A 13881-nucleotide genomic window follows, 5' to 3' on the forward strand; every position below is an offset into this window, starting at 1 on the left:
GCTATCCCCACTCTATCCTCACGCTATCCCCATTCAATCCTTTTTTTTTTTCGGTCTCTTTGTAAATTGATGTCTAAAAAAAAAAAGGGGGGGTGGGGGGCAAAAGATAATGACCCCTAAAAATGACTATCATGCTGAAAAAAATGTTTACTCCAAAAAAAAAAGAAAAAAACCTGCCTCTCTGCTTGCTGATCAAATCTGTATCCACAGACTTCGGTCTTCCGGCATGGTTCAGCAGAGTCCAGATGTTGCAATCGTTCCAACAGGGTGTGTGTGTGTGTGTGTGTGTGTGTGTGTTTGGTAAGAGACACTGAGGACAGCTGATGTAATGACTATAAAACATTTCCAAGAGTTCGGGTGACTGGAATGCTTTCAAGGAAGACATTGTTTGGTAATGGCTCTTGACGGTATATGTGCTCAGATGACTTCAAGTAAGAGACAGGCTTCAAATAAAAAGTTAGAAAATATTTTATTTACAACAATTTTTTTTCTTTTTTCCCCAACTGTATTAATCCAATCCCTTTTCTCAGCAACCCCCCCCCCTCCCCCCATAGTTTACATTTTGCATAGATACAACATAATTTCATTGTAAAAATTATAGCTCAACCATTTTTTTCAGAATTTGAAATAAAACAACTACGGCTGAGAATCCAATTGGGTTTGACAGACATCCATATGAAAATAATACAAGGGACTGTATATATATTATACATTATACGTGTATAATATATATAATATGTTGTTAAACGGCATTCATTTCACAATAAAGTCAAACATCAAATCTTAAAGGCACAATATTGCATGTAAGAGCTGACATCATCACGGTAATGTGCCCTTAGTTGGCTTCATACTTTCTCACAGTTTGTTACAGGTGACAGAGACTAAAATATGTTACAGGCCACAATCTGATTTCTATCTTTGGATAAAGCTGATTAAAAAGAGATAGCACCTTCACCCCGATGCAAACATCGAAAACAACTGTGTGTGCATTGTTTGTGAGTGTGTGTTTGCGTGTGTGTCTGTGTGTGTTTGTGTGTGTGAGCATTCACGCATTTGTGCGTGTTCGCAGAGGTACTGAAGCACGTACCCACTGCTGCTGTTGTCTAAGACGGTTGTAACGCAACATGAAGATAAGCTGCACATGAACAACACATACTGTACTGTGTGACACAAGGTGGACAATATTCACAGTGATACATTTCTCCTTAAGGCACTTGAAGCAGGCTGTGTTGAGCATTCACAATTTGATGCTTGAGCTTGCCAATAAGAAAGTCCCCACTCTTTCAGTTACTCATAGATACTCATCCTGATTGGTGCAATAGTTTCGTATTTAAGTTGGCAGCCTACTCATAGCGAAATGTCCAGGCTCAGCAGTGGCTAAATGACTGTGCACCACAAGTTATTCACATGCTGCTGTCTAGACAAGATCTAAAACTCAGATTCTGTGTCTTTCCTTGATTTCTCTTTTTCCTGTTCTTCCCCCATCTCTTTCTGTGTTTCAGTCAGTCAGTCAGTCAGTTAGCCTGTCTGTCTGACTGCGTCACTTGTTTCAACACACCAGGAGCACAAAGTGCTTAATCTCAACTCATGATTTTAAAAATAAAATCTTTTTACTTTCTATTTTATTTCTCTTTCCACTTTTTTTTCTCCTCTTCTCCTGTTAAGTTCTAATACAAGTCCTTCATGATCTCCTGCAGGAGTGGGTGTAAGCACATGTCCACCTCGGTCTTCTTCAGCAGCTGGATGAGGTGGACGTGGTCCGTGACGATCTGACGCAGGTCTGTCATCTTCTGGAGCAGCTTGGCAAACAGCTGCAGAGAGTCTGGGTGGTTTAGCTTCAGCTGCAGCTCCAGCGAATGAAGCACTGTCTCCTGAAGCTGCTCGATGGGCTTCACATTCAGGAGGCCTGGACGGTCTGGAGGGGTTACAGAGACATGGAAACACATCAAAACAGAGTGAAGAAAGGAATACAAAACAGGTACAGGTCCACAAGAGAAGAAGAATAGAGGAGACGGACAACGGTGTAAGGTGATATACATGAATGAATGAATGAATGAGAGGCGCAAATAACTAAACATTTACTTCCTATTAGATATCAAATGGTCATATCTGTGAATGGAGAATCCCTTAATTTAGCCGCCCCCTTATTGCCAGACCCAGCTGACTTATTGCTATTTACAAAAGCCTGCTTATCTTTATTTCAAGGTATAATCTCAGTGGTTTAGGTTAATAATTGATTTAAATATCAGATTTTAATCACAATCATGTTCAAGGCCAGACTTTTATCAAGTAGTAACATGCAAACCAGCAATATTAGATCAAATAGTGTGGACCTGTTCAGAAATATCAAAGTAAGGGTCCACAGGTCAGTTTGGTTTGCTGTTACACAAGCATTTAAGTTTGGATTTTAATCCGATTGTTTACTTTACTATTAAGTCATTAGAGCAATGTACAGCAAAAACTGTCATGCCCCCTGCACGAAATACTTTTCTTTTTTCCATAAATCGTCAATAATGGCATAAAAAAAAACATGACAGAGCAAGTAAAGTGAGGTATTTCTCAGTCACTCACTGGGTTGCCTGTGAAAGCTCAATTCATGTGTATGCTGTCAACACAACCCACACTTTTTGCTGTTATATGTACAACATGATGTAGCTGCTGTTTATTGTCCTCATGTGGAACTGATTCATTCACCTTTAGTTCTGCTCCACTTTCTTCCCAACAATATCTCGTGCCTCCAAGCAAACTGATAAATAGGTCAAGGCTGGCACTAGATTGTGTGTCTATTGCATTGGGTTGATAACCTAGGTTGTCAACACTTTACATTCACAGTGAGCTAGACTGTTCTGATGCTACATTTCTGCCAGAAAATATTTTTTGTTGTAACTACACAACGTGAGAAGTTCATGAAATAAATTTAAAAACCTTAGTCACTTCCTTAAAGATATTATACATTTAGATCACTCTCCACTTTTAATTAAATGAAGAATTTAAAGAAGTTGTTTGACATTTGGGGAAATATGCTTATCTACTTTCTTGTCAAGCGATTGAGGAGAAGTTTCTAGTTTCTAGTTTGTTAAATATCTACAGAAACTGACAGAAAAACTTTCCCTTAAGCGCTACTACAACTCCTCTAGAGCTACTTTCATGTAAGCTATTGAAAAAAACAGCCTCTCACCCCCGCTGAGGATAATGACAGCCAGAAACAGCGCCATGTCGCTGTCGTCCAGCTCCAGCGTGTTGAACTTAACGGAGAACTCAAACTTTGGTTCCATCATTTGACAGAAAGGTTTCCTGAGACTCTTGAGGAACTCCCGCGTCATGAAGATCTGTCCATAGGAGATCAGTGTCCCGTCTTTGTTCATCAGAGGTGCCATCATGATGATCAAGACCTCAATCACACCATACTTCAACAAGGTGACCTGGGAAAAGAGTAAAGGGTTGAGGTCATGTTAATCAGATCCTAAGGGATGAAAGCTGGTTACCTGTTTGTTGGTTTGTTTATTTTTCAGCAGGATTACGCAAAAACTACTCAACTGGATTGCACCAAACCTGGAGTGATAGGGCATGGGCTATGGATGAACTCCCTGTTCTTTTGACTGTTCTTACTTTTTTAAATTACTTTCCTTAAGAGGCATTTTTCATAATTTTCATCAATTTCTTAGGAAATAACGTGTGGATCTTGATGTCAAACATCACATATGAATGGCGTTGAGATCTATGAGTTTGCACAATTTGGTGCAGATTCAGATGAAATGATATGAATTATAAATTATGCATTACACACAGAGTTGTACTCAGTATTTTTTTTTTTTTTTTTTCTTTCTTTATTGATAGTGCAGTAGAGAGAGACAGGAAATGGGGAGGCAGAGAGAGGGGGAATGACATGCAGGTAAGGGCTTTTCCGATGTGGGGGCCAACTGCAGCGAGGACTGTAGCCTCTACACATGGGGCGGATGCTCATCCAACTGAGCTACTCGACGCCCCTGTATTCAGTATTGATAGCAAGTAGCAGTGCATATGTCACCAGCAGTTTTTATGAATGCTTAACAGTATTTAATTCAACATGCAACTAATAAAATTACATAAAACAATAGTGGTTGTGACATAGCAATGAAACAATTCAGACAGCTGTAAAGCCGTATAACCATTTCTCCATTTCACCCAACAGGTAATAAAACAATACAGCTGTCTTGTGTAAAGATTAGAGATAATAAATAAATAAAGCTACCTGAGGACAAAAGACATGTGTGGGATTGTTTGGCTCTAGTGAGTGCCAGTCTAGTAATACGAAACACCTCAATAGATGAAAAACTGGCATCACTTAATGACAGAAATGAATGAATGGACGAGCAGCTGAGGCATCTTTGCATCTCACCTGATCATTTAGATCCAGATCAATGAACCCCGGGATACTCTTGGCGAACTCTGTCACTTCTCTCACTGCTTCAGCCGAGCGCGACTGACAGCTGTGGAAGAAACGTAGCTCCACAGCGTCCGTTGGTCCCTGTCCGCTGATGTTGGTCATTCCGAAAACACCACACTCTGTCCCCATGTGAACTCCTGTGACCCCTGAAATCGAATGAGATGTGCATAGCAGTTCAGCTACAGAGGTACGAGAGGAACTAACCAGCCCCTGCAAAGTTTTAGAATATCTTCAATGCAAACAACAAACTGATTTAAAGCTCAGTCAATAAAGGAACCTAACATTGTGGGATGATATCAACAAGCAGGAAATGCAATATGACGTTTCACACGGTACGTTGGTGCTACTAACCTCCGTGTCCAGCTGTGAGGGCAGAGGTCTGCTGCTGGTGCTCCTGGATGGGTATCTGCCTGCAGTTAATAAACTGCTCTCCTTCCATTAGAGACTTCATGTCATGGATGACAAAAGGCTGGAGGTAGAGAGGAAAGAATATGGAGGAAAAAGGAAAGGTGGGAGTAAGACAGAGCAGGTAGGGAAGGTTGGAAAAGAGCAGAAAGAAAAGCAAGAGAAAAAAAAAGGAGAGAAAAAAAGAAACAACGTCAGCTCCTCATAGGGCTCTTGAGGACATGTGAGCTACAGATGCAATCACACATACTGTCTATGCACTTTGGTCATGGCTCATTCTTCACCTGCAAAAGCAAACACTGCACATCTCATATGTCTTATGGGCAAAGTAAATAAATCTTAGCTGCAGGCTGAGGCAGACGAAAACACAATTTCCAGGTAAATGAAGCTTAACTGAGTTAAAGTCGAGCTTACTGTTTGGTAAAACACTGGCAAAGACATGCAGTGGCCTGAAAGATGAATAGTACCATTCATACACTGAAATCTTCCCTTTTCATAGTGGTAAAATGAATAATTAGATGTCCTGCAGGGAATTACACAAGTTCTGAAATGAACATTATTTCCTGTGTGACTGAAACAAAAAAAATATAGCAAGAGGAACTGTGTCAGCTTTTTTGCTTGATGTTGCCTGTGTTAACTTTTAAAAGAAGAAACAACACATTCAGTCTCTTATAAATGAAAAGTTCGGCTCACAGGCATTGAAACACACCCTTGTTTGCTGCCACAGACTTACTTGGTGAGCAAGCTAGCAAATGTTAGTTAGTCTTAGCAAACTTTAGATAGATGCTGCTGTATAACAGACAGACACAACCAGGGTGCATGTAACACAGACATTGATGAGTCACTTCATAACTGCTAGCAAAAGTAACTTTAGTTAAATTGAAGTTTAATTTGCTTTCTGTGAGCACATCATGTACAACCTAATGAGCAGAAAGCAGGTGTTCATGTTGCTGTTTGAAAATTCATCAGCTATACAAAGATTCATTTCCACTGCCTGGGTATCTGGCCAAAGTCGCTATGTCTGCCTTTTTATAATTGAATTTGGTTTGTTTATACAAAGAATAAATTTAAACTAAAGATACAATAATCTGGTTTCAGGTTGGGGTTATTTCTTGCTGGTCCATTTCCCTGGACTGATCAAATGTCTATTGCACAGAAACATCATCCCTTTTTATAAAACAATTCTGCAAATAACTGCAGTCACCAAGGATAATACAAGTTCCTTCACCTCTGATGGTGTGTGTGAAGTGCAGGTTAAAGTAAAAAGCATCAGCTCATATCAAAGTATAACAAATATAAATATTCTACAAAAGCTAAATCAATGATCCTCAAGTTCTTTCAGGAGGTTTGCTGTGGTTTAGTGAACAACCGAGGACTCCCTCACACAAACAGATGATTCAGTACCGTTTGGCTGCTATCACTCAGATGAACAGTCATAACAAGCAGACGAAAGAGATGCGGAGCAGCCTTGAACTTGAGCCGCGACTTAACCGAGAGAGAAGTAACAGGAAAGGGAAAAACCCAAGATGCTGCTTGTAGAGTTGGTCTTCAAATATACAGCCAATAATAATAATAATAATAATAATAGAGGGCCGAAGACCTGCAATTGGTGATATTTTGGTTAATTTCCATCCTTTCCAATTTACTGAATTGTTACTATTACTGTACTGAAGTAAAGGATCTAAGAGCTTGTTTCACGACTGATCCTGACTTGTGTTGGTCACTTAGGTTAAATGTTCCACTACACACTGCGCTATAAAAGAATGTAGTTTTGCATTAATCTGCTAGATTTATACATAGCTACATCCTATGTAGATCTCATACATTTTTCATTACAGAATATTCACTGCAGTTATCTTAGTTCAGTCTGCCTCACTCACTTGCAATTGAGTTGATGTGGATTTCCTGATTAGGTCTTTTTTGAATATTGAGATTCAATATGTCAAAACCTTAAGTACAAAAAGACAGACACAGATGATATCTCACATTTTCATGCTTCCAGCCAACACATTTTCCTACAGTCCATTAGTGTAAATGACCAAATGTCTTCATAAATTAGTTTGATTTTTTGAATAGGAAAGTTGAAGCCATTAGTGTACTGTACATCAGACTGCTGAGGAGCCATGTCATCCTGTTTCATAGCTTGACCACTGTAATCTGAGATATTTTCTAACAGCCACTAACATACAGGTAGAAACCAGTCGAGCCACTTTTTCTGTTGGAGCAGCAAAAACTGTCTGAAAAGATGTTAACATATGCAGTGGTGCGAAAGTTTGAACTACTTCAAGTGAAAGCTCCTGAACTCCTTCAGTTCAAAGTTGTATTGTTTTTCCCTAAATAGCTCCTTGTGTCATTTAAAACTTACAGCTGCACATGGGAGAACATCTGTATAATTCAATCTGTGATATAACGTGTAAGTCAATATACAGATATTTTTATAGCCAGGAAGGCTTCTTTATGTGTTTCCTGGCTATGAAAATATCTGTATATTGACTTACACAATATATCATGTCCTATATCTGATATTTTGGTAAATATGAGATTGTGTAAATTTTTGCTTGTCCTGTTTTGTAGCATTATGATGTTATTACTTTTAAAAATAAATGTACAATACTGTATGTGCTGTTTGGTTTGTGTGTGGTGGTTGGGTTGCTTCATCATATTAACCAAAACAGCTTTCAAAAATATAAAATTTGCACTGTACATCTCAATTATGGAGGACACAAAGCCGACAGGACAGAGCAACTGGTCCAGCAGCTCAGATCAGAGCAGGGTGAGGTGAAGTACAGTAAATGTTGATGATACGGCTGATGTCTCTCTGGAATCCAAAGATAAATGAGGGCCAAATGCACACGGCAAATAACTTATGAAAGGAATGCTGACAGTCAAATCAGGTAACAGGAGAACTGAGCTTTTGAACACTAAAATATGAAATCACACCTGAGATGATTTGCTGAACTGTTAAATACAGTATCATAAGAATATAATCTATAACAGATACATTTTGTATCTACATGTAATCATCATCTAAATGGTCAAAGTTTCCCTCACCACATAATTACCCTGCTCACGTAGCGAACAGGACTGCAATAAGTTCCAGTGCTGTAAATTTATTGCACTGTGAAAGTTCAATGGAAAGTTCAGTTATAGAAAACGCAGGCAAGATGAAGACTCCTACCATTATGTATACAAATAAATAAAAGTCAAGTAGAAGGCGGTAACGCAGTGCTGCTTACCGCGTTGTCTCCAGTCTTCCCAGAGAGGATGGCCCTGGCCTTGGCCTTGGTGAGGGGGAAGTATTTCAGATAGGCCTCGTACAGATGCCGGGACAGAGCCCTCAGATCTGCTGCCTCCGGGTGCATGTGCTCCATGTCGGACGAGAACTCAGCCAGCAGCTTCTCCTTCTCCGCCTGGGGCATTCGGCCAAAGCGAATAGCTGGGAAAGGAAACAGAAACATGCATTAGTTCACAAATAGACAAACACAGACACAGGTTGCCAGGCAGGCAGACATACAGGAGCACACAGACAGATAATTAAAAAGCAAGAGTAATCACACTGACTAGGAGGAGTGTTGACATATTAGATATATGTAGGTGGGTATCCATTTGTGACTTAAACCCCCCCCCACACATTCTAGTTCAAGAAGGAACACATCAAACCACTGAAATAATGTACCATCTCAAATCCATTTCATATCATTCAGCATTAGCCTTAATATTCTCAATAACACCTTAACAGCACACTAACAGCACTAGTTTATTATGTTAATTTGCTTGGTGACCTCTTAGCCCACTTATTGCTTAACTTTCAACTTTTTTATTGAGGTTTTTGGTTACTTGACATTGACATTGCAACCATGGTTGTCAAATTTATTTATTACAAGCTCTAATATTTGGGCAGAGATCGGAAAAATTTGATGACCTCCTATCTGCAGCAAACAAACACCTTATTACTAAATACAGCAGTGGAAAAGGGTTGAAGAATGAATGACATTAAAATCTGGGACGATTCAGTTCAGATGGGTGAAGTTTTTCTTTTAGCTGTTGCTCAAGAATACTTTTGGGACTCACTTTTCTTAACTTTTCTTTTCATAATCCCAGCATTTAGTAACAACCCTTTCAACTGCCCAGATGTTAGCACATTAAACATAATTTTGAAATACAGACACAGGAAATTTTGTAGAATGGAAAGCTTCCCAGCATTGCGCCTGGAAATCCAATATTTCTGAATTTTGAAAAGACGGCACTGCCCTGTAAATACAGCAGAGCTCAGATATCCTCTACACATGACTCACGAAGCTCAAACCATCTTTCAGTGAAAGGGAAAATCAACGTAAGACACGTTCTTCTTGTCACTTTATGAGGTGTGTCTCATGAAGAGATTACAAAATTTAATTCCATTCGATATAGTGTTTTTGTGTTATGATGTTTCCACAGCTCACTGCAAAACCTGAAAAACTATCTTACACATTTTAAACTAAGTCTCTTCTCACCTTTCCAGCTGTTCCAGATAATACAACACGGTGCATTTACACATACATGCACCAAACAAAGGAACCAAGTTTTTTTCCACTTGTCAAAGATCAACTTGACACTGTGTTGCTGTCAGTTTTTACTGCGGTGGAGTGGTTTTACCTTTTCTATTTAGCTTCTTCTCGTGTTGATCACGAAAGGTACATCACTTTAGAAACTTTTTCAGAGGTGGTTCCATGTCTTTATATAAAAGAGGATACCTGTTGTACTATTATTACCAATGATTTTCCATGACTCAAGCTATAAATAATCCATCTACATTGCATTACACCCGACAAAGGTATTGCTGTAATCTAGCTCCTATGGTGAGTTTGGTGAAAATGTTCTAATCTACATGAAATCTGATGCCAAGTTGTGAAACGGTTAAACTTTCTTTTTCTGTTAGTGGAAGTCATTAATTATCCCTCCATTCAAGCCTGTCCTCTGCGTTTACTCCACTGTGTGTGCGTGCGTCTGTGTGAGTTTGATTGTGTAATGCTGACTGTGCAATGAATGCACACCTTAAGCAAATGAATACAAACTAAAGCTGCCCCTACCACGAACAGGGCACCGAGCCGGCAGCGGTGACACAGCAGATCGGAGAAATCAGTTGAGGTCTATGTACTCCGAGATGTCAATCATTGATAAAGTCAAAACACTGAGCAGATTTTCAAAGCACCCGCTGTACCTCCAGAAATAACTTAAGAGATACGAGGGGAGGTGGAGGCAGGGAGAGAAACACAGAGATAAAGTGGCAGGACAGGAGAAAGAAAACTACAAACTGTAGACGCTAAAACTGTTTATGTTGTTGAGTTTCAAATCCACAAAAAATCATATTCAACTTCATCTCAAGCATGTTTGAAAAAAAAAAAAGACTTTTTCAGCTCCTGGCAAATTCCAAAAATGGGCTAAATTTGTTTTGTCTTCTGACGTGCAGTTTGAGGGGAGGCATGACTTCTTATTAATTGCTTTTATGATCAATGATCTGGCTCGGTGAGGATTGGTTGAATATCTGGCCGACTGTCTGCACTTTGAGAAGCTCCATGGTCTGATTTAGCACATGACTCCTATCTAAATATCTGTTAAAAACTGTAGGGAACTTTTCTTTTTAAATAGTCCTTTATTCTTGCATGTGGATAAAACTGTTGTCTTGAAAACGCTGTGATATCAAACTGAACTTGAACTGAGCACTGCAGAATAGACAGAACACACTGTCTGCCTCCAGCCATCTGCAGCGCTGTATTTTTCTTTTTCTTCTCTCCTTAGTTTCTCTTGATAGTTGTAGAAAAGCACAAAGTAACGCCGACTTTCTCTCTTTCTGTCAACACTGCTGAGGACACGGTCATCCCGTTTGAATGAACTTTACTAGAATTGTCAGTGTGAGTTCAGTGTGAGTACTCATGTCCTGCTGGTCAATTGATCCCTACAAGATGAATGAAAAAAAAAGCCTCATGTCTGCCCAGCTTTAGTCAAGATGCATCTATTCTAACAGCTCAGCAGCAGCTGTGCCAGGAAATCTGCTTGGCACAGTTTCCTGACTATAACTCTAATTAGCCAAACGCATGTTCGTTCACCTGTGTGCCAGATATTCTCATGAAAGCAGAAAGCTGTGTTGAATCAGCCAACAATAGGATTATGTCCAGAATCTGTCTCCTTATATTAACTATTAAATATAGTATTTGAGTGTCCAAATTCTGAGTGTGAATTTTCAAAAATGCAATGGTCTGCATTTTATACACGCAAAAATGAACAGTCACACTACACCTCTCAGTGATGACGATGATGATGGTTCATAAGTGTCTGAAATATAAGTTAAATGCTCACCATAAAATAAATAAGTGTATATTATCTACTGTAGGCAGTAGATACAGATGTCATGTTAGTACCAGATGTGGACGGTCTAAAGTTCCCATGTTCACAGGTACTTTCAATTAATCATTGTTATACTAGAGTCACCCTGGATTCCCCTCCCCATTGATTTAGTTGAGGAGCAGGGTGAGAAGAATTTGCTTTTGGATGCAAAATCACAAGGATGCCCCAGGTCCAGCCAGTTGATTTGACAGAGGAGGGTGGGATTGACCTCTCATTCAGAGAATTTTGATTTTCTAAATGGCTAAATAGAGAAGGAGGGGTGCTGCTTGGCTGCAGTAAGTGCGCACGCAATGATAGAGGATAGATAGACAATAAAGTTTTTGATAAAGAGTTGTATAATCTATAACACTGCCAGCTTCTTGCCTCCACAATGGAACACATTTCCCCAGACTCAAGTCTTGTATAATGACAGCGTTCAGGACTATGTACAATATTACACAATATTACACGAGTCGAACACTAGCCTGTAACATCACAGCCTTTTTCAGAGTGGGAAGACTTTTCAGATATCATCATCAACGATCTTACATCATAGAGTGAAAGCTGTCATTTGTCTCAGCCTAACAGGTGCAACAAAACTAACAGGAGAGTCAGGGCGATGTCATTCAGGCAAGACCTATGCACGCCTACACAGTCATGAGAGCCATGCTGAAACTCACCTGAGGAGGAGGAGTCAGAACTTGATATGAAAAGGGCTATAGCTGTACCAGGTGATGCGCTCCAGTGGGCAACAAAGGCTGACAAAACAAAACCATTCTCCTGAAGAACAGTAATGGGTGAGGGCGAAGATTTCCACTAGAGAAAGAATTTTACAATACAGTACATGATTTCTCTAGATATATTGTACTTTGATGTGGAGCTTGTGACGTGCTGTCATCTGATAGCTTTGACCTTGTATTTCAGTGGGTAATTCCACCAATCATACCTGAGATCACCTCAGATTGTTGTTATGAGACGCTAGCTTGTGAATCTAAACGGCTGCAGCGGTGGGAGCAGCAGAAAACCGAGCTGGGCGTGGGAGGTTTGGCCATTTCCTGTAGTGTACCATGGCTGTGGAAGGGCTGGTGGATTTAGCTCATTGCATTTGTTAAGTCTAAAGAATTTCATTCAAAGTTATTATATTGACAATGTGTGTATTATGAGTGTTGTCACAAAAAAAAACTCAATAGCCTTGATCTTCCTGTATTTTTAAGGTGATTATGAAATATTTGGGGCCCACAGATGAAAAATTTGCTTTTGGCTACCGCTGGTGCATTTACAACAATGTTAACTGATGAGACAATTACAAATACGTACTGTCTGTTCATAACTCAGCGACAGAAATGGTAGAAAATCCTCACCCTATCTGTCATATGCTCTCACTTTGTATATCAATCAGTCACGAATTTAAAAACTCAACTTAAAATTCTGACATTTTTAACAGGCCTATGAAGGCAGTACAACCATGACTGTTTGTGATGTTCACAAATATACAGCAGGGTCTTTTTTGGACCCCTCTGTACGTACAACACAAAGTGGTTCGCTCACATCACTGATGTGTTTTCCACACATTCAAAGAGCAGCAGAGCTGATAGAGCACATAGTGTTTATGGGTGTTTTTAAGCCACATTCTTGTTGGTACACAGTCATCAGAGTGTGAACACACTTACTGCCAATTGTTGTTTCGATTCTGCCAGAATGAGCCTTGGGAAGCCCAATATAGACAACCACAAAGACAGGTAGAAATTCAGGGCTTTGGGTGTTAGGGGGAGTTTTAAAGTTAAAACCCTTCAACCACAGTTTCATCTTTAAATTGTGCTGTCAGGGTACGTGTTTTTTTTTTTTTTGCACAAGTGCTGGGAACTGAAACATGACCCCAGAGGTTGTAATACCACAGAAGAAGCAACTGGCAACATACAAGACAGTGGTGTACATTGCTACATACACTACCATCACACCTCAAAGACCAAACTGGCAACACTGTGGTGAGGCCTGTGTCTCCTGTTCTCAGAGCATCAGAGGAAGAGGAGCTGGTCTTTAAGATGACACTGCCTGGGTCACAATTTCAAAGAAGAATCAGTCTTGTTTACACATGCTTATTTATAGTCAGTGTAAATAGAGGTTTAATTCCTGTGTGAAGAACAGGCAAGTAAAAACCTAGATGTAGGGAGTGCCCATAGGTGACAAATAAATCAAGAAGGTGACACATACTGTGATTGTACACTGATTGTTCTAAGAGGTGTGTATGACAGCGTCACCATCTTACCGTTGTGTGACATGCCGACATTGAGGCACTTCTGGAATCGACAGTATTGGCATTTGTTGCGGGACTTCTTGTGAATACGACAGTGAAGGTCGCAGTGGTCGTACACCAGCTTTAGCCTGATTGTGCGTCTGAAGAAACCCTACGAAACAGAAAGAGCAAAAACAATTAGGCCTACTTACGGATGTTGGTACTGCAGACATCTGCCTTGTTTCTTTACATTTGCTCTACTCTGCTAATTCTGCTCCTTTTCTAAGAAGTGGTGAGAGAGGTGTGCCACAACTTGTGCAGGAAATGCACATACACTTATTTTAATGTAACTATTTTTTTCTATAGGATTGATTGTGTTGGGCTGACAGGTAAATAAGACAGTTAAAGTATGATCAGACATAGTAAGGAAAAAAAAAACTTTATTGGATCTACC

The 13881-nt window shown here is 39.8% G+C and overlaps 1 protein-coding gene across 2 annotated transcripts in view; it reads right to left on the reverse strand.

The window, feature by feature from the left end:
* Positions 1 to 293: 293 nt before the first annotated feature.
* The window catches only part of pparg (peroxisome proliferator-activated receptor gamma), a 34852-nt gene continuing 21264 nt past the window's right edge, over positions 294 to 13881 (reverse strand). For both annotated transcript variants that reach the window (XM_056396553.1, XM_056396561.1), the window contains exons 4-9: positions 13461 to 13599; positions 8068 to 8267; positions 4778 to 4895; positions 4379 to 4572; positions 3179 to 3422; positions 294 to 1915 (exon numbers count right to left, since the gene is read on the reverse strand). In XM_056396553.1, the coding sequence (XP_056252528.1) occupies positions 1668 to 1915; positions 3179 to 3422; positions 4379 to 4572; positions 4778 to 4895; positions 8068 to 8267; positions 13461 to 13599 (1143 nt within the window). In that variant the 3' untranslated portion in view covers positions 294 to 1667. The remainder of the gene's footprint in view (positions 1916 to 3178; positions 3423 to 4378; positions 4573 to 4777; positions 4896 to 8067; positions 8268 to 13460; positions 13600 to 13881) is intronic.

Source organism: Seriola aureovittata, chromosome 2, assembly GCF_021018895.1.
Source record: "Seriola aureovittata isolate HTS-2021-v1 ecotype China chromosome 2, ASM2101889v1, whole genome shotgun sequence".
NCBI classification, from domain to species: Eukaryota; Metazoa; Chordata; class Actinopteri; order Carangiformes; family Carangidae; genus Seriola; species Seriola aureovittata.